This window comes from Asterias rubens, chromosome 10, assembly GCF_902459465.1.
Source record: "Asterias rubens chromosome 10, eAstRub1.3, whole genome shotgun sequence".
NCBI classification, from domain to species: Eukaryota; Metazoa; Echinodermata; class Asteroidea; order Forcipulatida; family Asteriidae; genus Asterias; species Asterias rubens.
Window position 1 is genome coordinate 14,845,679 of NC_047071.1, and position 21,085 is coordinate 14,866,763.

General features: G+C 37.9%; 1 protein-coding gene across 1 annotated transcript; it reads left to right on the plus strand.

The window, feature by feature from the left end:
* Positions 1 to 105: 105 nt before the first annotated feature.
* LOC117295994 (ubiquitin-like modifier-activating enzyme 6) lies at positions 106 to 20,259 on the plus strand. The gene is made up of 27 exons (XM_033778824.1): positions 106 to 200; positions 1,050 to 1,155; positions 1,850 to 1,944; positions 2,675 to 2,703; positions 2,820 to 2,914; positions 3,554 to 3,746; positions 4,663 to 4,785; positions 5,422 to 5,545; positions 5,955 to 6,064; positions 6,390 to 6,523; positions 7,443 to 7,656; positions 8,492 to 8,559; positions 9,260 to 9,416; positions 10,048 to 10,125; positions 10,570 to 10,648; positions 11,578 to 11,683; positions 12,545 to 12,740; positions 12,858 to 12,938; positions 13,423 to 13,551; positions 13,766 to 13,817; positions 14,496 to 14,559; positions 15,201 to 15,342; positions 15,672 to 15,801; positions 17,224 to 17,417; positions 17,885 to 18,100; positions 18,404 to 18,498; positions 19,320 to 20,259. The coding sequence occupies exons 2-27, from the start codon at positions 1,118 to 1,120 to the stop codon at positions 19,447 to 19,449; spliced, it is 3,072 nt and encodes a 1,023-aa protein (XP_033634715.1). The 5' UTR covers positions 106 to 200; positions 1,050 to 1,117; the 3' UTR covers positions 19,450 to 20,259.
* The last annotated feature ends 826 nt before the right edge of the window (positions 20,260 to 21,085 follow it).

Sequence of the window (21,085 nt, forward strand, 5' to 3'; positions counted from 1 at the left end):
CCGCCTCTAGTTCCTGTTATCCCCCGCCATATCGGAAAAAAGCTTAGACCATTCCAGAATGGGCCAAATTCTTATACAGGCTGATGAGGTCATGCTAACAACAGTACACACCCACAAGTCCTGTAGGCTGTAGTGGCCGGCTGTGCTTTTGACTTTGCGATCTTCCTTTCTATCTTTTTTGTTGTAGGCGACATTTGTGGGTAAGATTTTGAAGACCTTTATTTAATTGACAAGTTATATCTAGCTTCTCTGGCAAGGCTTCTATGTTTATAAATATTATTAGATGTAAAAATCAACGCAAGGGGTATTTCATCTATCAATTATTTATTAATTATCATTTCCCCTTGAAAAGAAAAACCTGCTCTGCATGCCCGCCATGGCCAGTGCACCATCATGACCGCCCAGCACACGAACCCAGCACTCAATTCAGCTACTTGTTCGAAGTTCGAGCAGCTTTCCCCTTTAGCAATAATAGCACTATTTTATTTAGCAGATCCACCAGAAATATTTGGGAAATTATTTTGTGCCTTTGATCTTGATCATGATGACAAGAATCAATTCACAGATTCAAGATCATCAATCATAGAATTTATTATATTAGAAAGATATATTATTTGTCTGTATAAACATATTATAATTAAATAATAATATTAAAAATATTACAAAAGTCAAAAGACCTGGGAAAGATTATCTTATCCTGCCACCACTGACCTTTTTTCAGTTTTTTTCTCACCAAACCAAAAAGGAATATTATCTCATTTGAGTAAATTAGATACTAATTTATTTATTCGACTGATCAAAGATAGACCCAGCCAGTAACTGGGGCGCTGTACTGTATTCCTTTTTTCGAAATTTTGACATCTGTATTTCCTTTTTAAAATTTTGCCACTATCTGTCACACAGATAACGTCAAAATTTCGGGGGAAAAAAAGGAATACAGCGCCCCAGTCACATGGTCTAGGGTTCAAAGAGTGCGTGCAGGATACGGATGTTTTTCGAAACCAATTCATGGAATCGTGGCTAACAAAACATTCCTTGATGTTTTATAGGAGTAATTGTCATTCAGAGATTTGCATCAACTTGGGTACATCCCTAGTTATCAGTAATCTTGGTTACCATGGCAACGGAAGAGGAAATTGATGATTCGCTTTACAGGTAACAATTTTACATTATTTGTTTGGTTTGAATGATCTTCCCATCAAGGGAACTCGGCAAACTCCCACAAAGGGATATAAACACTAATATTTCAATAATTTTTTAGATATTCTTGTAAGTCATTACAGTCTCATGTTTATGATATTATAAAAAAAATTATTCTACTTACTTTATTGATATTTCTGATTTTAGTTTTGATAAATTTAGTTTTTATAGACCATGTGAACTTTGTTTAAAATAAGTGTGACCTCGTACATTCTTTGGTTAGTCTGGCAGTCTGGCAGGCAAGATACTGTACTGGTCATACGGGAAAGTTGGAACTTTTTTCATAATTTTCACATAAATCCAAGAGTTATGAAAGTAAAAGCTGGACAAGTTTTGAGATGTGCCTCCTTTCATCATATCAAAAAGTTGATATTTAGAATTGGACTTTGCATCTCCATAAAATATAAGATTTTTATGATTTCTTCCATTAGGCTGTGTACAAATCGTGCCTGCAGGAAGTCCAGGCTTGGTGGCTCTTATGTAAACATGTGACGACACAGGTCACATCGTCTATACTTTGAACCCTGAACCCTGTTTGTTTACATTCACAGAAAAAAATAACCCAAAATAAAACCTTCATCAAAAGTAATTGTTTTAGTCAATAATAATTTTTCTCAACTAATGATTTAATTTTGATATTTGCTTATAGTCGCCAGCGCTATGTCCTTGGTGATAGCGCAATGAAGGCAATGGCTCACTCCAACGTATTCATCAGCGGGCTGGGCGGTCTTGGAGTCGAAATTGGTGAGTTTAGAAACCAACTATAGAGGTCGCTGTCCCTGTCTTATATTCAGTGTAAGCTGTTAAAAGCAGTGGACACTATTGGTAATTGCCAAAGACTAGCCTTCACAGTTGGTGTATCTCAACATATGCATAAAATAACTAACCTGTGAAGATTTGAGTTCAATCGGTCATCGAAGTTGCGAGATAAAAATGAAAGAAAAAAACACTCTTGTCATACGAAGTTGTGTGCGATTAGATGGTTGATTTCAAGACCTCAAATTTTAAATCTGAGGTCTCGAAATTAAATTCTTGGAAAGTTACTTATTTGTCGAAAACTATGGCACTTCAGGTGGAGCCGTTTCTCACAATTTTTATACTATCAACCTCTCCACATTACACGTCACCAAGAAAGGTTTTATGCTTATAATTGTTTTGAGTAATTACCAATAGTGTCCACTGCCTTTAAAAGCTAGTCTGATATTATTAATAATTCATAAAATTTAGTTATATATATACAATTACCACGTTGAATATTATTTAAGCAAACCACATAAGAAATGGTTCATTTGTTCTATAGGGAGATGCCAAAGTTTGCATTTGTGTTTAGAATTGCAACAGTTTTCTTCTTTACCTCTTGAACTTTGCAACTCACCACTAAAATACACTGACACTAAAGTTAATCCTACTATGAAAGTATTAATTCAGTTCCATTGAGACCCTAATAACTGTATTTTTCTTGTTTATTTTTCAGCCAAGAATGTTGTTTTAGCTGGAGTGAGGGTAAGGAAATTTATCTTGCATTTCTGATGATGTTTTAGTTTCAAAGTTATTCAAAAAACTGTTTGTAATTTTTTTTTTTTTACAATATTTATATTGAAACATTCTTTTTTTTCTAGTCGTTGATGGTGCATGATACGAAGACAGCAAATAACAAGGATTTAGGAACGCAGTTCTTCCTCAGAGAAGATGATGTGAAATCTAAAAGAAACAGGTAAAGTCAAATCAAACTGGCAAATCTAAGACACAAAAAAATGTATACAAAAAATTAACATTGACCTGGTTCGGCAAACGACTAATTTTGCTTGATCGCATTCGTATTACTAAAGGAAATACTAAGTAAGTAAGGTTGTGGTGACACCATGCAAGAATTTCTTTTGTGAGTAGTGGTGGCGCAGAGTAGAATTTAGTTTTCTCCAGAAGGCAGTCGGATCAAACTGACCAAAGCATCGAGCAGTACAAACTGCCTCTTCTCAGAGCCACCACTATATGATTTTTACATGGTGTCACCACAAACCTTACTTACCTACATATTATTTTATCAGACTGACCTTTAAAGGATTCGGGTACCTTTTCAAAATGTCCATAGATTTACATTAAACTTACAGGGTTTGAAGATAATGATAGTGGAAAGCTTCCCTTCAAATTTTACTTACTGATGAGACGAAAATTATTTTCATGACATTGTTTTACTCATTTCCCCAAAACTACAGCACCTCAGCACGTAATACTTTCAGGGAAGCTTTCTACTATCATTATCTTCAAACTGTGTAAGTTTAGTGTAAATCTGTGGACATTGTGTTTTTTGTCCTACAAAAGTTACAACGACCCTTTAAAAACTAAATCTTTACAGGGCTGAAGCGTGTCAGGCACGCCTCGCTGAGCTCAACCCTCATGTTTCCCTCCGAGCCTCATCCAAGGATGTCTTCTCAGATGCCAATCTCAGTTTCTTGTCTGAGTATCAGTGCGTCGTCCTCACGGAGGGAACAAAGAGTCTTCAAATGAAGGTGGATGAGTTCTGTCGAGCCCAGACCCCGCCCATCAAGGTACGTCTCTCTTCTTTTTTCCTGTGAATTCAACAATTCAATTTGAATTCGAGTCAACATTTATTTCATACTACTTTTCTCGGAATATAGCATACATAATAATAATAAAAACACATCATTCGTAGAGGTGCACTGTAATCTGATAGAAAACCATTCAAAGGTGCCGGTTAAAATGGAAAAGAGAGAATTCTCAAGTGGTAGGGAAAGCAAGTGTGAACAGGTGTGTCTTGAGTTGCTGCTGATACAAGGAGGAGATGTTGTGTATTTCCCTGAGGTTTTCAGGAAGTGAGTTCCAGAGCCTGCGTGCTATGCGGGGAAAACCTACAAAATATTGCATAGATTTATAAGCAAAGTAATAGGCACAGAAGATGGAAGGGAAAGAGTTAAATCTATGTAGACAAAAATGAAGAGAGTATGAGGCTGTCAGACTTGGGTTAAAGGGAAGGCACGTTTGATAATTACTCAAAACAAATATTAACTTAAAGACTGACTTGGTAATAAGCATTGGGGAGCTGTTGGTAGTACAAAACATTGTGAGAAACGACTCCTTCTGAAGTAACGTAGTTTCTGAGAAAGAGGTAATTTCTCACTAAGATAATAAAAGACTTCTAGCTAGAAGTCTTTTATTCCTATCTGAAAGCACACAAACTTGTCCAACAAGGGTGTTTTTTCTTTCATCATTTTCTCACAACTTGTTATTGATATAATCACCTCCAAAAGAAAGTCTCAAAAGTGCTCAGAGGAACAAAAGAAATATAATGTTTACGATGAATTGAACTGAATTGAACAGAAGTGTTTTGAGAAGAGTCTTGAAACTTGAGATAGTGGCAGCTTGTTTGATGTGTAGAGGGAGATTGTCTCATACAAGAGGTGCAGCAAACTGATAACCATGGACATGTTTATTTTGTTTTGACAGTTTATCGCTGGTGATGTTTTCGGCGTGTACAGCTATTGCTTCTGTGACTTTGGACCTCAGTTCACCATCATGGACCCAACTGGGGAAGATCCCAAGGAATCTTTTATTGCTAGCATAACAAAGGCAAGTTCTAATATTTTATTTCTATGACCACAAAGGCAAGTTTTGATGTTGTATTGCTATGATCACAAAGGCAAGTTCTAATGTTTCTTATTGCTAGCATAAGGAGGCGAATTCTAAGGTCAAGTTCTAAATTCTGTCCAGGTAGTAGTTCAAAGCAAGACAGTTGTTTTCAGAACTGAGAAGGCTCCAGAACTCTAAAAATCAACTCAGCGGTATTAGAAATATAAAGCAAGACAAGTTCTCAAAAGAACATATAATAATCTACCTGGCCACAAGTAGATGCACACATGGTGTTACCGCAAACTAAACATATATTGATACCTCACCATGCAATGCCTCAAATCCCATATAATAAGGATAACCTCAATCTTTGCAGTACCCGCTGCTGAAACATCAGATTTGATTTGCCTCTAGCTACGGGGCAATCTCGGTGGTCTAGTTGGTATGACACTGCTCTAGAATTGCAAAGGTCGTTGGTTCAAATCCTGTCAAAGTAATAATGCATGTGATTTGTTCACCGAACTTGGGTAAATGGAGTATATGAGTAAAACCAAAATGAACATTCATTATCCCTGATGCAAATTTAGTATCTATTAAACCTCAATCTTATTGTACCGCCCTCTTTGCCATCCTTAGGCCAATCCGGGAGTGGTTACTTCTTTAGATAATCGAATGCACGGCTTTGAATCCAGCGACAACATCACATTCAAAGAAGTAGAGGGAATGACGGCCCTCAATGGAACAACTCATAAAATATCCGGTAATTATGAATTGATTTATTATCAAATAAAAAAGTATGGTAAGCTTTAAGGGCAAAGTTAACTGTAGGCTTTTGAAATCGTTCCATTGTTTTAACCCTTAAATGTAGATGTACAGAATAAATCTAACACAATTTCAAAAGGTGGGCATGATTTTGAGATTTCGGTTGAAATGCAGAGCGAATATGTCCACGCAGGAAGAATAATCCAATACAGGAACACACAATCTGAGTTCCCCTGAATCAATTTTTGGGGCATAAAAACTGTTATCTTTTTACATACTTACATACCATGAAGTTAAAAGTTTCTCAAAATGCTTCATATTATCAAACGCTGCTGTAGCCATTATTTAGTTTTCAGATTGATTATCAAAATAATTAATTTATTGAATATTTGTATCTTTTTTTTCAGTATTGTCTCCTTATGCCTACAGTATATGTGACACCAGTGGTGATGAGTACCAGCCGTATAAGAATGGAGGTATTGCAGTACAAGTTAGGACACCGAAAACTGTAACATTTGTAAGTATTTTTTCTCCCCAATTTTAATACTGCAAATAATATGTGGCCGAGGAATACCCTTACCGAAATGTCCTTGTAAAAACAACCTCCCCTTTTTGAACAGAAGTAAAGCCCTTCCCCCTAAACAATATAAGAAATTCCCAGTATACAATTCTCAATTTTCAATTGAAAAGAAGACTTTTTCCTTTCGGTATTTGTTTCTTGTTTTTGGTTAAGATGGCTAAAATGGTTCACGCCACACTTATTATTAAAAATTGAAGGGAATAATATCATCTTTGCTTTCTATAAGTATATTTTATGGTTTCCTTTTTTTTCATGATTTTAGGAGAGTTTAGAGACACAGACAGCGAAACCTTCCTCCTCGTTTGTCGACTTTTTAAAAGATCCAAGTTTCTCGCATTTAGCCATCCAATCTATACAATCCTTCAGAGAAGAAACTGGTAAACTACCAGCTGTCAGGTCAGTACTGGTTTATACTGGTTTATACTGGTTTGAAGCCAGATTAAGAATACTCTAGCTGTCAGGTAACAACTGGTTAGAACTGGTTTATACTCGTTTGAAGCCAGATAAGTGTTTATGGGGCGTTGCCATCCAACCTATACAATCCAGAGAAAAATTGATAGACTATCAGCTATAATGTCAGAACTGGTTAGAACTGGTAAATACTGGTTTGAAGCCAGATTTTTGCAACGTGTTTATGGGTTGCCATCATAGAAATAGAACCCGGAGAACGCTGAGTGATCATTGTGCGTGTGGATACGTTGTGAGACCATTTTTATGGACGTGCACACGCCATTTTCGTAACGCGTGTATGGCAAAATATTTTGCCATACAATTTTGCCATACAATGACATCATCATTGACCAATGAAAACACTAGAAATAGTCCATGTGCGCTGATATCTTGCCATTTTGCCATACGCGTGTGTCACACGATGATAATTTTGCCATGTATCGCGCGTATTGCGCGGTATTGATACGCCACGTCCACAGACGACACAGAGGGTGGTCGAGCTCAGCGTTCTCCGGGTTCTATTTCTATGGTTGCCATCCAATCTATACAATATTTTAGAGAAGAAATCACTAGACTACCAGCTGTAAGGACAGATCTGGTTAGAACTGGTTAGAACTGCTTTATACTGGTTTGAAGCCAGATTATGAATACTTAGTATCGGCAAAAAAATACTCATAATGATAGATAATACAAAACAAATTGAAAGTTGAAACATTGTCTATGAAATTGGGTACGAGACTTGAGCTGTGGTTTCGTTTTTTTAAGTCTCAGATGATGAAGTAATATTGAAGAAACCTTATTCAAATTATCAAATATTTGAAGTTCTTTTATCACCGGTTTCGATCCTTGGTTTCTGATAAAACAGGTCTGTAGCGGACAGTGATTCATTGCTAAAAATAGCAACGAAGCTCAACGATGCAATGGGCAGTCCATGTAACCCACTTGATGCAAAGTGTTTACGGGCCTTGTCATTCTCTGCCGAGGGGTGTTTTGCCCCTCTCACTGCTGCAATGGGAGGGATCATTGCTCAGGAAGTCTTGAAAGCTCTGACTGGAAAGTTCACCCCTATCAATCAATGGGTAAGTCCAACACTTGGGTGGTTTTTTTTTTTTAAGTTTCAAAACATTTTTAAACTCTGAGACATCATCTTCTTTAAGAATTTCTTGTTGTGAAACAAATTTTGCAACAAAAATTGACGAAGAAGTGAACTCTGCCAAATTCAGGGAGTATGCACTTTCAAAAAGAGATGAAAAATAGAGGAACAACATATTCATAAAAAAACAAATACACACCAGGGATGAGAAATTTCAGACTTTTCATTGCCACCCATATACCATCTAGGGAAGGCCTATGATCGAGCCGGGACGTTACTCGTCTTTCCATCCCACAGAGTAGCAGACGGATAGGTGATGGATCGTTCAGTGTTTTCGGGCCAACTCTCTGGAACAAATTACCACATACCATAAGATCCTCTCCAACAAATTTAGCTTTCAAACGCAACCTCAAAACTTATTTATTCTAATTTATTATATTGCTAGTTTTTTTGAGTGTAAAGCGCATTGATCATTATTTTGTTTAATTGCGCTACAAAAAAACATGTATTTTCCTCAAATAAAATAAGTCCTCTTCTTTGATCTACTTCTCTAGCACTGAGGGTACTATTCCCAAAAGTTTCTTTGAATATATTATTCCTGGGGTTGCCAAAAGGTTGGTTTGCCAACACTTCAATGTACCTCCTTAGATCTGGATCCCAGTTTATTTTCTTTTTGTTGTCATCAGTGACTCTCATCCCTGAATGTACAGTGCAAACAAATTAACTGATGAACTAAAGCTTTAACATCTGATATATCCTGTTGGTATCTAAAGAAAAAAGAAGACAAATTTAATTCACAATGTTTTATATTTTTTTAACAGCTGCATCTGGATGCAAGAGAAGTCATTAGTAACTTATTGGAGGGTCCGGCTAGTTTATTCCAACCAAGGTAAGTAGGATATGAGGGAGCTTGATGGTATTTGGTGTAAGACCCGAGGTGAGGTTAGCAGTAGCACCATGGCTCAATTTCATGAAGCTGTTAATCAGAAAATAATGCTTTGCTGATCAAAACACAAGTTGAGAACCAGCGGCAGCAATTAACTTCATGAAAAATTTGGCCAGTAACCTTTTCTAACTAAGCAACATTTTTCTGTGCTTAGCAAGTTTTTGTGCTTACAGGCGTTATGAAATTGGGCCCAGGTTTAAATTGCTTTTGAGACGTGGTTCTGAGAAGAACTTGTGGTTGAAAACTCCAATGTTTCGATCAGTATGCTCTGATCGTTTTCAGGAGGATGCTGGACTCTGTTTCAGGTTGCTGCTGAAGTACATTGTACTGCCGTGGATAATTAACTGGTAGTTGGGCTTGGCTCAACTGCTGATCTAAAAGTTTGAGATCTTTCAATTGGGTGAGGTACTCGCTGCCAACACATAAGATTTGAACTGCCAAAAGCCACCGGGCTAGCACGGTGGTCTAGCAATGCAAAGGTCAGGGGTTCAAATCCCACCAAAGTGATTTGCTTGTGGATTTTGTTCACAGAAATCAGGAAATTACTAAGTGTACAGTGCTTACACACATCGATGTTGGGTAAAAACAAATAATATTCTTATCCTTGATGGAAACTATCATCCATGTTTTGTTTTTTCTTCAGGAATGATCGATACGATGCTCTTCGAATCTGTCTTGGGGAGGACACTTTAACTGCTCTTCATAGACTGAATCTCTTTATGGTTGGATGTGGTGCTATAGGATGTGAAATGCTTAAGAACTATGCTCTTATCGGAATAGCTGCTGCAGAGACGGGCAAGGTTGGTTTTCAACTATTTGTTTTTTTACATTGTTCAGGGATAAACAATTTCAGACTGTCAACTGAATTCAGAGTTTTGTACATGTCTGGCTGGTGAAAAGAAGCGGCAATTTTTTTTGGGGGGGGGGGGATTTAAGGAAATCATTTTCTTTGAGTTACTAGTCTAGCTGCTTGGATACTCTTTTCTGTAACTGCTGGGGCTGTCAAATTCTCGATGATACTGAATATTTTGGAATACCATACCTCATAAAATTTGGATCATCTTGCATGAAAACAACGGTCTGTACAAAACTAGTTGTATCTCGGATCCAATTTGTTTAAGTTGTTCATCAAGGTTTTTTTTGAAGCCAGGTTCACCATTTTGACTGTTTTAAGAGAAACAACATTGTTGCACTGACAAGTTTTAATCTATAATTTGGAGTTGAACAAAGAATGATTGACTAGATAGCTCAGTTGGTAGAGCGCCAGCACGTTAATTCAGAGGCCGTTGGTTTAAATCCCTCGTCAGACATTTTCTCTTTGGTCAACCCCAAATCATTTGAAACTTTACCCATTCAGTTTCCCTTGTGGTTTATTATATAAGTTTTAGTGAATGATAATTGTAACAACTACTGTTGCTTACATTCTTTCAGATAACAATCACAGACAATGATATTATAGAGAAATCCAATTTGAATCGTCAGTTCCTCTTCAGACCACATCATATACAGGTAAAGATTATTAAAAGCTGAGTTTCTAATTTATATGGGTTTTTTTCCTGACAAAGAAAGTGGTTTGTGAGTAGGTACCGGTATACACATTCTAACAAAACCAATGGGAGCTGTTGCAAAATAAAATTGTAAAAGAGTATAAACAAAAGAGTGAAAATAGGAAGTCCAAGGTTGCAGGCGTATACAAGCTTGTTTGTGTTTGTGCGAGAAGGGGGTTAGGGTATGAGGGCATAATGCGCATAATATGCATAATATGGTTTTACTCACCATGTTCACTATGTAATATGTTTGATTATGTATATGTGTATTGACTTTGATTCTTCTTGTGAATTGGATGCAAGGTCAAAGGTATATCTGGCAGGGTCCAGCCAGGCACTCAAGGCTTTTTCTTTTAGTTGGAATGTTCACTTGTGAATGTAATATTTTTCTTTTTTTTCCCCCTAGAAACCAAAGTCTACTACAGCTGCACAATCAACCTCGGAAATCAACCCATCCCTTCACATAGATGCTCATCAACACAAAGGTACAAAGAAAATGTCATCTTAATCAAAGGCAATACAAAAAAAGGTACCCCAATATTTGGGGCTTGTCAATTGCCCAGGTCCGCTGTGACCAAAAGTGATCTTTTGTAATTTTTTGGCAAAGACAAGAAACTGATAATCTAAAGCCCTAAAAAAAAAGTTCCCTGTAATCTTGTCTGTTTCAACCATAGAGCTATATATATTGACTAGAGCGCTAACTTGCTCTGCGTTTTGAAGCCACCCTGGGCGCAGACATGTTTGATGTGTTGCGTGATTACAGAACGATCTTAATTTTAGGAGAACACACATTGCCGTGATTTTTTTTTACATCCGGCGTGGGCGCTTACATATACGTGACTGTCCATTTGCGTACTTCGGCACCATGAAAACTGTAAGTTCGACTTGGTTGACGTACTAAAAAAAGTATACCGCCTTTTAAACATGACGCACATGACGCTCGCAGTTTGTACGCTCATCAGCAGATTGTGCGTTTACATTTGCTGCATTTTTTTGTTCGATGACACAAATAAAAGAACAAACGCACTATCATGCAAATAGCCGTACAATTGCCGTACAAAATTTCATGCTTTTGTATTGGTTTGTACATAAACATGGTTGCGCCCACACGGCTTCAAAACCTTAGTGCGTGTATAACGGGCTGTTAGCGCTCTAGTCAATATATATAACTCTATGGTTTCAACTCTGTTATTCAATTTTCTTGATTGGTAATTTTATTGATTGATTGATTGAATTTGATTGATTGGATTAATGGATTTATTTACTGCCCCATTAACTGATTGATTGAGTCATTCATTTATTGATGATCTAATTTATCAATGTACTGATTTACTGATGTTTAATCGATTGATAATTAATTGATTGATTATCTGATTTATTGCCTCAAACTGATTGATTGATTTCATTTTTCTAGTTTGTCCAGACACAGAGATGACCATTTTTCATGATGATTTCTTCAAGGGGATGGACGTGGTTGTCAATGCATTGGACAATGTAGCTGCCAGGCAGTATATGGACAGGTAATAATAACCCGTTTTTATATATTACTTTCACGCCCGAGGGGTGTCTTAAAGCGCTTCCGACATTTATTACTAGTTACTCTCTAGTTACTCTCAAGGATTTTGTCAAGGACACACTGTGTACAAACCCCCCTTTTTAAAGTTTTCATTACAGATCACAGATTTTTTTAAATTTTGGGGCTGAAAACTCAAAAAATCTAAAACTTTACCTAATTTACTGATTCCACGCAGATATTTATTATTTACTTTTTATTATTTATTATTTATTATTTACTATTGGTTGTATAATTAAATGCTTTTATTATTGCTTTGTGTACTATATTTTGTTAAATCTATATTAACTTTATTGTGTACCCCCGATGTGGGGCAACAGATCTACGGATCATAGTATGTATTTGCTTTTGTTGTCCCTTGCCCATCTCGGGTATATTGTCAATGTATTTTGTTTTGTACTGTTACGGCAAATATAATAATAATAATAATAATAACAATAAAATGTCTTAAATCATCTCAGCTCCCTTGGGAGTACAGAACCTGTGCTGCGTATAGTGGCCAAGCAAAATCAATCACAAGAGCCATCTCTGCCGCCCTCACATGTACCCTTTTAAACCCTGGGTGAAGAGAAGTAATGTTTGTGAAGTGTCTTGACTGGGATTCGAACCCATACTCCGATGACTCTGATGACTGTATACTCCCCAGGGAGCTGAGAAATATTAAAAGGAATGTTATTGACCCAATGACCAGTCACTAATGTTAAAAAAGCACTGAGACAATATTGTGAAAAGCACTATTATGAACTAGTTATTACAGTGATAAACTCCAATATTTATAAACATACGTACTGGTTTTTTTTTCAATCAGCCGTTGTGTCACCAACGAGCGACCTCTGATTGAGTCAGGTACCATGGGGGCTAAAGGTCATGTTCAGGTCATCATACCTCACATGACGGAGACGTACGGCAGTCAACGAGACCCACCTGATGAGTCTGTTCCATACTGCACCCTCAAGTCCTTCCCTGCAACGGTCGAACACACTATACAATGGGCAAGGGATAAGGTGGGTACTGACCTTTAACCTTCGACCTCTGATTTTAGGCGTTGGCGGTTCATTTGACCTTCACAATGATTGCCTGATAATTCATTAACAAGCTTTGATGCTTTGATTTGTTATTAGTTTGAGAGTTCCTTCACTCAGAAGCCAACGACGTTCAACAAGTACTGGGCTACAAACGGGACACCCAATGACGTCATCAAGGTATGACCTAACGATCTCTTTCACACGATTCTTTCCAAAACTTAGATTCCTTGTGATGAACTTTAGCAGCGGGGATTGTTTACTTTTCAATTGCTACATCTGGGTTCGTACCAATCAGATTTACTCTGAGCAAGAAGCCCAGTATAAACAACGGATTGTTTCACACGAGGGATGCACAAGGTTCCTTGTAAACAAAAATCTGCTTTTTGTTTACGTAAGTTTTTTTCAAGGGTTGGTACTTCACAATGTTTGAGAAATTTCGCAAGAAAATGTAGAATATGTACAAAATTGCTGTCCTTTCATACACAGCTCAATATTTTACATTATTGAGAAAATTTTGCCAGGAATATTTTGTTTTCCTGTCTTTGGAAAAGGGCTTATAAGTTCAATATATATATATGTTTCAACAATAATTTTTTCCATTGTCAATGTCGCTATAGTTACAAATGGATTATTGTTGTCAAATCTTGCCGTTTTTAAACAGAAGCTGTCCGAGTCGCAACAGCCGGAGAATTCTTTAGCTGTAGTCAAGATTCTGAGGAATAGACCCACAAACTGGGCGGACTGTATCACTTCGGCTAGGATCAAGTTTGAGAAGTACTTCAACCACAGGGTATGTTTAAAGAAATAAAATTTGAAAAGTGAAGGGTCATCATTGTTTTATGACAGAATTTGTAGAAGATTCAATTCAAAACTCACATTTATTTCCATACTTTATGAAAGTTTCAACAGTACACATCCCAAAACAATAAATGTTTTACTAAGTTGATATTGGTGTATTTTGTTTATTTTTTAGTGTTTAAAATTGCTGTTTTCTTGTTTTACAGGCGAAGCAGTTATTGTCCATATTCCCACTTGATCACATGATGAACGATGGAAGTAAGTGAAATACTATACTCACAAGTCAAAACACTTTATTTTCATAATACTGTGGCCATCTTGTTTCTAGTCATTCAACCCAATTTAACCATAATGAGACTCGATGGTAAAATGTGACCCGCTATATGAAAATGAGTCAGATGTCGCCCACAAAATTTTGTGATCATACTTATGTCTAATTTGTATCCTTTCGCGCGCAATGGTAGTTTAAAACATCACTTTACTTGAAATTCGCTTTTTAGAAAAATGATGTATTGGCTAATTTCAAAGCAATGCAACACTCCCCAAAGCTTAGACATATACCAAATTACTGCTGCTGGTGTGTTCTTTCCAGCCATGCGTACAACTCAATTCTTGAAATTGTCAACATCTGACTCATTTTCACGTAGCGGGTCACAAATAGTCTGGCTCCTTATCTGTATAACTAGGAATGTCATTTGTGGCTTCTTCTGTGAACAGGGAACACAACATAGACCACAGCTGTATTTTAATCGATGCAGTTTAGTTCAGTAATGGTTTATTAGCAACATCTCAAAACACGGCTGTGGAATTTTGACTGTACGTCAAAGCATCACAAGCTTTGGTATTGCTGTAAGTCTTAATAAAAGTTAAACCGAACAAAATGTCATTCTTTATTCATATCAGTTTACATAACCACTGTGTTTAATTTTTTTTCAGCTCCGTTTTGGCAATCTCCGAAACGACCACCAGCCCCAGTAGAGTTTAACTCTGCCAGCGAATTGTAAGTTTCTTTCTCCTTTATTGAAATATTGTGAACTGTGAAACAAAGCCATCTTGAAATTGTTCCTTTTGCGCACACCTACTCCACATTATTAGGCATATTTTGCTTACACAGCTAGTGCAGAAGTTTGCCGCTTGCCCTGGAAACAAAGAATTAAGATCGTAAGCGCAGAGTTTGGCGGTAACTAGGGCCATGAAATTGGGCCCAGATGAAGCAATGAACTGGTCATTGTTGTCCCCCTATTCATTGTTTTACCCGCTTACTTTTTTTTCAGTGTGCTTTCTGACTTTCTCTCTTTTCATGTATTCATGTATTTCCACTTCACTGCTTATGTTAAGGCCGAGTCACACTACAGCAGTAATGAAAATGATCACGCGGGCATTCTATTCGTTGAATTACTCCACACAGAATATGCCCACGCTCATTCAACCAATAGAATGCGTTCTCTTTACGTCGTGATCGTTATCATTTTTATTATCGCTGAAGTGTGACTCGGCCTTTAGACTTAGTTACCTGTTCATGTTTGTGGTGTTGTCATTTAACCTTTGAGAAAGACTCTGCTAGGATCAAACGTCAGGCCATTAGCTATTTTTTTGGGGGGTAACTTTTGATGATGTGTTTTATTTTATTTTTTTTTCTAGACACATGCTGTTCGTAGTGAGTACTGCAAGGCTGATTGCAGCCTGCAGTAATATCTCAGTATCGGAACATGATCTCAGCACAGACACTTTACTGCAGATTCTAGCCAAAGTCAAAGTTCCGCAGTTCAAACGCTCAAGCAAGGTTGGTTGTTTTTTTCAGTCTCGGTAACTGATCTTAATTTTTTTTAGATTAAAACCTTTGGAACATTGTTGTTTTTTCGTGAAGAGCCAATATTCTTTCCAATACTCTATTATTAAATAAAAAATATCCTGCAAAGTTTTAAATCCCACTCATGGACATGGTGTTACCACAAACCTTACTAGTTTGTATCTCCACCATGCAACATTTCAAATCCTTAAAAAAAAATGTTTTTCATGTTTTCCTGAAAACTCACAAAAATTGTTGAATGCTTTGTCAGAGGGACTTGCACACATTCAGTTTGTGCATTCATGGAATTGACTTGATTTCAGGTTATTGAGGTAGACGCAACAGCATCTTCTGAGAAACCTGAATCGTCGGAACAATCCTTCTCATCTGATGATATCGAACAATGCAGACAAGAATTATCTCATCTTGTTATGGAACGGAAAGCAATTCCAGGTTAGTTCTGTGTTGTGCGTGTGTGTGGAAATGTAGGTAAATGCCGTAGAAATAGAACCCGGAGAACGCTGAGTGTCTCATTGTGCGTGCGGTTTTGTTGTGAGACCATTTTTATGGACACGCATATGCCATTTTTGTTACGCATGTATGGCAAAATATTTTGCCATACAATAATTTTGCCATACAGTGACATCATCATTGACCAATGAGCACACTAGAAATGGTCTATGTGCGCTGACATCTTGCCGTTTTGCCATACGCTCGTCTCACGCGATGATCATTTTGCCATGTATCGCGCGGTATCGATACGCTGCGTCCACAGACGACACAGAGGGTGGCCGAGCTCAGCGTTCTCCGGGTTCTATTTTTATGGTAAATGCGCAACTACACACAAGTGGTTTTCACATTTGTGGTTGGTGTCAATCAATCAATCAATCAATCAGAGGGAATTTATATAGCGCCAAAGTCAACCAAAGTTGTTCCAAGGCGCTCAAGACAGTTGGTTGAAGTTAATGTTGATACACTTGTTGGAATAGAAAATATTTGAGGAGTTTCTTGAAAATGTGAATAGTGTTAGCATCCTTGATGTGGTGAGGGAGAGTGTCAGTTTATGGCAACGAAAATTGTCGTTTCAGTGCAAAGTTGCAATCAAAATCATAATTAAAAAAGTGAATCTTCTGACGCCTTGCAACTTTATAAAATTGTAGGCTTTGGATAACAACGTCTAAACATGCACAAAAATGAAGGAGAATACACAGTGTGTCAGTTTATAGTGTCACTGATGAAATTTTGGCAGGTTTATATTCTACTATTTTCTCCAAACAACTTCAAGAATGACATGTGGGCTACAATAGAATGCATGGGTCAAAAGTTTGCATTCCAACTAGGTAATAAGCCTGTGGATATTTATTTTATTGTTTAAAGGCAATGGACACTACTGGTAATTACTCAAAATAGTTATTAGAATAAAACCTTACTTGGCGACGCGTAACGGGGGGAGGTTGACAGTACAAAACATTGTGAGAAACAGCTCCCTCTGAAGTGACATAGTTGTCGAGAAAGAAGTATTTTTCCACTAATTTGATTTTGAGACCTCATATTTAGAATTTGAGGTCCTAAAATCAAGCATCTGAAAGCACACAACTTCGTTTGACAAGGGTGTTTTTTCTTTCATTATTATCTTGAAACTTTATCTGGCCGATTGAGCTCAAATTTTCACAGGTTTGTTATTTTATGTATTTGTTGGGATACACCAAGTGAAAAGACTGGTCTTTGACAATTACCAATATTGTCCAGTGTCTTTAACAGTGTTCAGGAAAGTGATCGGTGTATGAGTAAAAATAAGGACAAGAGGGATACACAAAATGTACTTCTTCTTTTTTTTAAATGTTTTTAATTCTGTTTATTTCTACCTTGTTGAAGCTCGATGTCACATGACTCCTGCAGAGTTCGAGAAGGATGACGATACAAACGGACATATTGATTATATTACGTCTGCGTCGAACCTCCGTGCCGCGATGTATCATATTGAGCCAGCAGACCGCTTCAAGACGAAACGTATCGCTGGAAAAATAGTTCCGGCTATAGCTACAACGACTGCTGCAGTGGCTGGACTGGTGAGAATCAATAAATACTAGTAAATCTGTGGCCATCTTGGTCTGGTATCCTGTATACACAGTGGTGGTTCTAAGGGATAGTTCTCTTTCATAATAGATATATAACATAGTAGTGGCTTCTTTTATGAGGCTCATTGCGTATGAACACCATTACCCCTGGTCACTGGGCCATTTATTTCAATCTTTAAACTATCTCAGCTCTTATGGGGAGTATATACAGCCTGTCCTGCCAAGTATGTTGTGCACTAAGCTAAATCAAAAACGAGAAACCGTTTCTGCTCTCACAGGTACCCATTTACCTCTGGGTGAAGTGAAGTAGTTACAGGGAAGTGTCTTGCTCAAGGACACACCTGTCATGACCAGGATTCGAACCCACACTACGATGGCTTAACCACCAAAAAAAAATTGAATTTGATTGCTCTTAATAACCACTCTCTTAACGTTTGTTCTCTATTTCTACCAATCAGGCAACGTTAGAGTTAATCAAATACGTCCTCCATTCTACGTTAGAGGACTTCCGCAATTGCTTCCTTAATCTGGGCTTGTCCTTGATCATGTTCTCGGAGCCTGGGCCGGCTGCCGTCACAACGATTAGACCTGGTTTGGCGTTCACACAGTGGGACATGTGGCATGTACACGGCACAGAGAAATATACACTGACGGATTTCGTCAAACATCTAAAGGTAAGGTCCTAAAGTTTACTTCAGGACTTTGTCATTATACTTAATGTCTCGAACTGTATACTCTGCTCGTCTTCCTGAAGACAAGCAGAGAATACTGTTTGAAACACCAAGACCAAACCGCTTCTCTTCAGAGCCAACATTCCCTCAACAGAGATTTATTACATGGTTGCACCTGCAAGTTTACTATTATTTAGAGTTTGTTGCAGCTCTATGAAATGCAGCCCAGGTGAATGTGTTTGATATCTATGAATGTAAGGTTTGATTCTTAACATAGTTGGTGTTTGTCTCTCTTTATATTTCTAGGATACCTATAGCATCAACGTTTCCCTAGTAGTACAGGGAGTCAGAATGATCTTTGTACCATTGATGCCTGGACATACGAAAAGACTCCCCAAGAGGTGAGTTATTTATTCTTGTTGTGGGTGTAGCTTGGGGAGAGGGGAGAGCAGTATTGACCCATTTTTTGGGGGGTCAAATTGTTATCTTTGATGAAGAATTAAAGGGCAATAATGTCTGGTGTTTTCATAAGACCCTTTAAGACATGCTGCCTCAGATCTCATAAAAGATCGCACACAGGCGGATTGGCATGGTAGGGCACCGCTGCAGGCACACAGAGCTGCCTGCAAGCCGTCTGGTGCTGTGGGCACCGACTCATTGAGTGAAGGCGGAGGTTGAGCTACACTGTATATTGGTGTCCTGAGGAGAGCTAATATAAAATAATTATATCAAAATCATATATAGCCCATGTGTCTACCAAGGTACTCAAGGCGCTGAGTATATACAAACTTTCAGAAAGATAGGTTATTGCAGTGATGAATTCTGAGAACCCAATTATTTAGCACCTTTTAAGGGTTGACAAGGTGCTACAGCGCATTTAGCAGCCACAACCAGGAACACCGGGGCGAACCCCTTCTCTTTTCGATAAGTGCACTTGGGTTCTTTTACATGCGCTACACAACACATGGGACCAACAGCTTTACGTCCCATCCGAAGGACGAAGCAATGGTAAAGTGTCTTGCTTCAGGACATAGTGTCACGGCTAGGGATTTGAACCCACACTCTGCTGATCAGAAACACCAGAGTTTGAATTTGGTGCTCGGCCACGACACTTCCATTGGCTGCCTGCATAAAGGACAGGGAAGATTGGTGACACCGCCAGGCATGATTGATTTATTTATTTGTGAGACCAACGCTAGGTTTATTTATTATTTCTCACCAGAATGAAGGAGCTTCTGAAGCCAGCTGATGGCGTGGAATACATGGATCTAACGATAGGGATTGAACCACCTGGTGAGGATGATGAGGATCTACCAGCACCTCCCGTCAGGTACTACTTTGGTCTGAAGTAAAACCCTCTCAATAAAACACCAAGATGGCACCCAGCCCTCACTCTTCCTTTAGCCCCTAAACCTCTTAGATGCATCAAGCCCCTTAAAGATGATAAAGATCTACCAGCACCTCCTGTCAGGTACTTCTTTGGTCTCAAGTAAAATCTTCTCATGAAACAAAATGACCCCCAGGCTTCCCTCTTCCTTCAACCCCTGAACCTTTTGATGATGAACGTCTTGGAACCTGAGCTCAATTTTATAGAGCTGCTAAAGTATTGCTTAACAGTTTTCTGCTAAGCAGAAATTATCAGGATACCAGTCACACATGGTGCATGTGACATTGTATTTTGGCTGGTTACTTTATTCTGGTAAGCATAATATTTGTATGCTTATAGCTCCTTTCTGTGCTAAAGTAGCTCTGTGAAATTGGGCCCATTTTGTAAGATCCCCACCGAAACATTTTAACTTCTGTCTTGACGTTAGATACAAGTCTTCCCTCCAAATTTGCTCTGATGTATTCCTGATGTATCCATAATTACATTAATGTGCATATTGATGTTGAATTAGCTGCAATTAAAGTAATAAACAGACAACAATTCTAAATCACGTTAAAAATACAACTATTGTAAAAATTGTGTACAAAATAGAAACTGTAGATCAAATGAAAATGATGATTTGCTCTAATAGGAATGGTAAAGTATCATTATAAAGAAAGTTCAACTTTGTCCAATTATATTGGAGTATCCTGCTTGGGTTTGGGCCCAATTCCATAGAGCTGCTTCAGCAGCAAATATTGCTTAACATTTTTCTGCTTAGCAGAAATGAGCAGGATACCAGTCACACATTGTACATGTTTGACATGATATTTTGGCTGGTAACTTCTGGTAGGCATAATTTTGTTGCACTCAGCTACTTTTTGTGCTTCGGGGCCAGGATCTCACAAAGCAATAAAATTCATCCTATTGACCCCTTGCACGCGCGTCACACGCGGCGACTGATGCCACGCTCACCATGTTGGTGGGCAAGTTAGGTTTACGTGTATTAACGCTGCATTGCCTAAAGTGCGCACTTCACTGCATTCCACACACAACAAAGAGTTATATATGAAAACGCACAGTGAAATTGCCCACCAGTATGGCGCATTCAAGATTTTTCTGATGATGACGTCAGGTGAAATGGGTCAATAAGACAAATTGCCAGAGTGATGGTGATTTTTTGTTGTGACATAACACTTCACCTAGCAGCTACGATTAAGATCATAAATCTTAGCTCTTTGTCAAACCATCCCCTGATTCCAGTCTGTTGGCTCTTGTGTCCTTGAGAGAGACACTAAATGTACGTCCCTTGTCCTTCCATGGTGCTTAATGGTCTTTTGGCTGGAATGTTAAGCCATATTCTGTTGTGTAAAAATAAAACAAGCACAAATTCCCATTAAAGGCACTGGTAATTACTCAAAATAGTTGTTAACATAAAAACTTACTTGGTAACGAGCAATGGAGAGCTGTTGATAGTATAAACCATTATGAGAAACGGATTCCTCTGAAGAAAGGTAGTTTTTGAGAAAAAGAGGTTATTTCTCACTCAAATGTTAAAAGACTTCAGGCCTGAAAGCCTTTTATTATGCATCTGAAAGCACACAAAGGTTGGTTTTATCTTT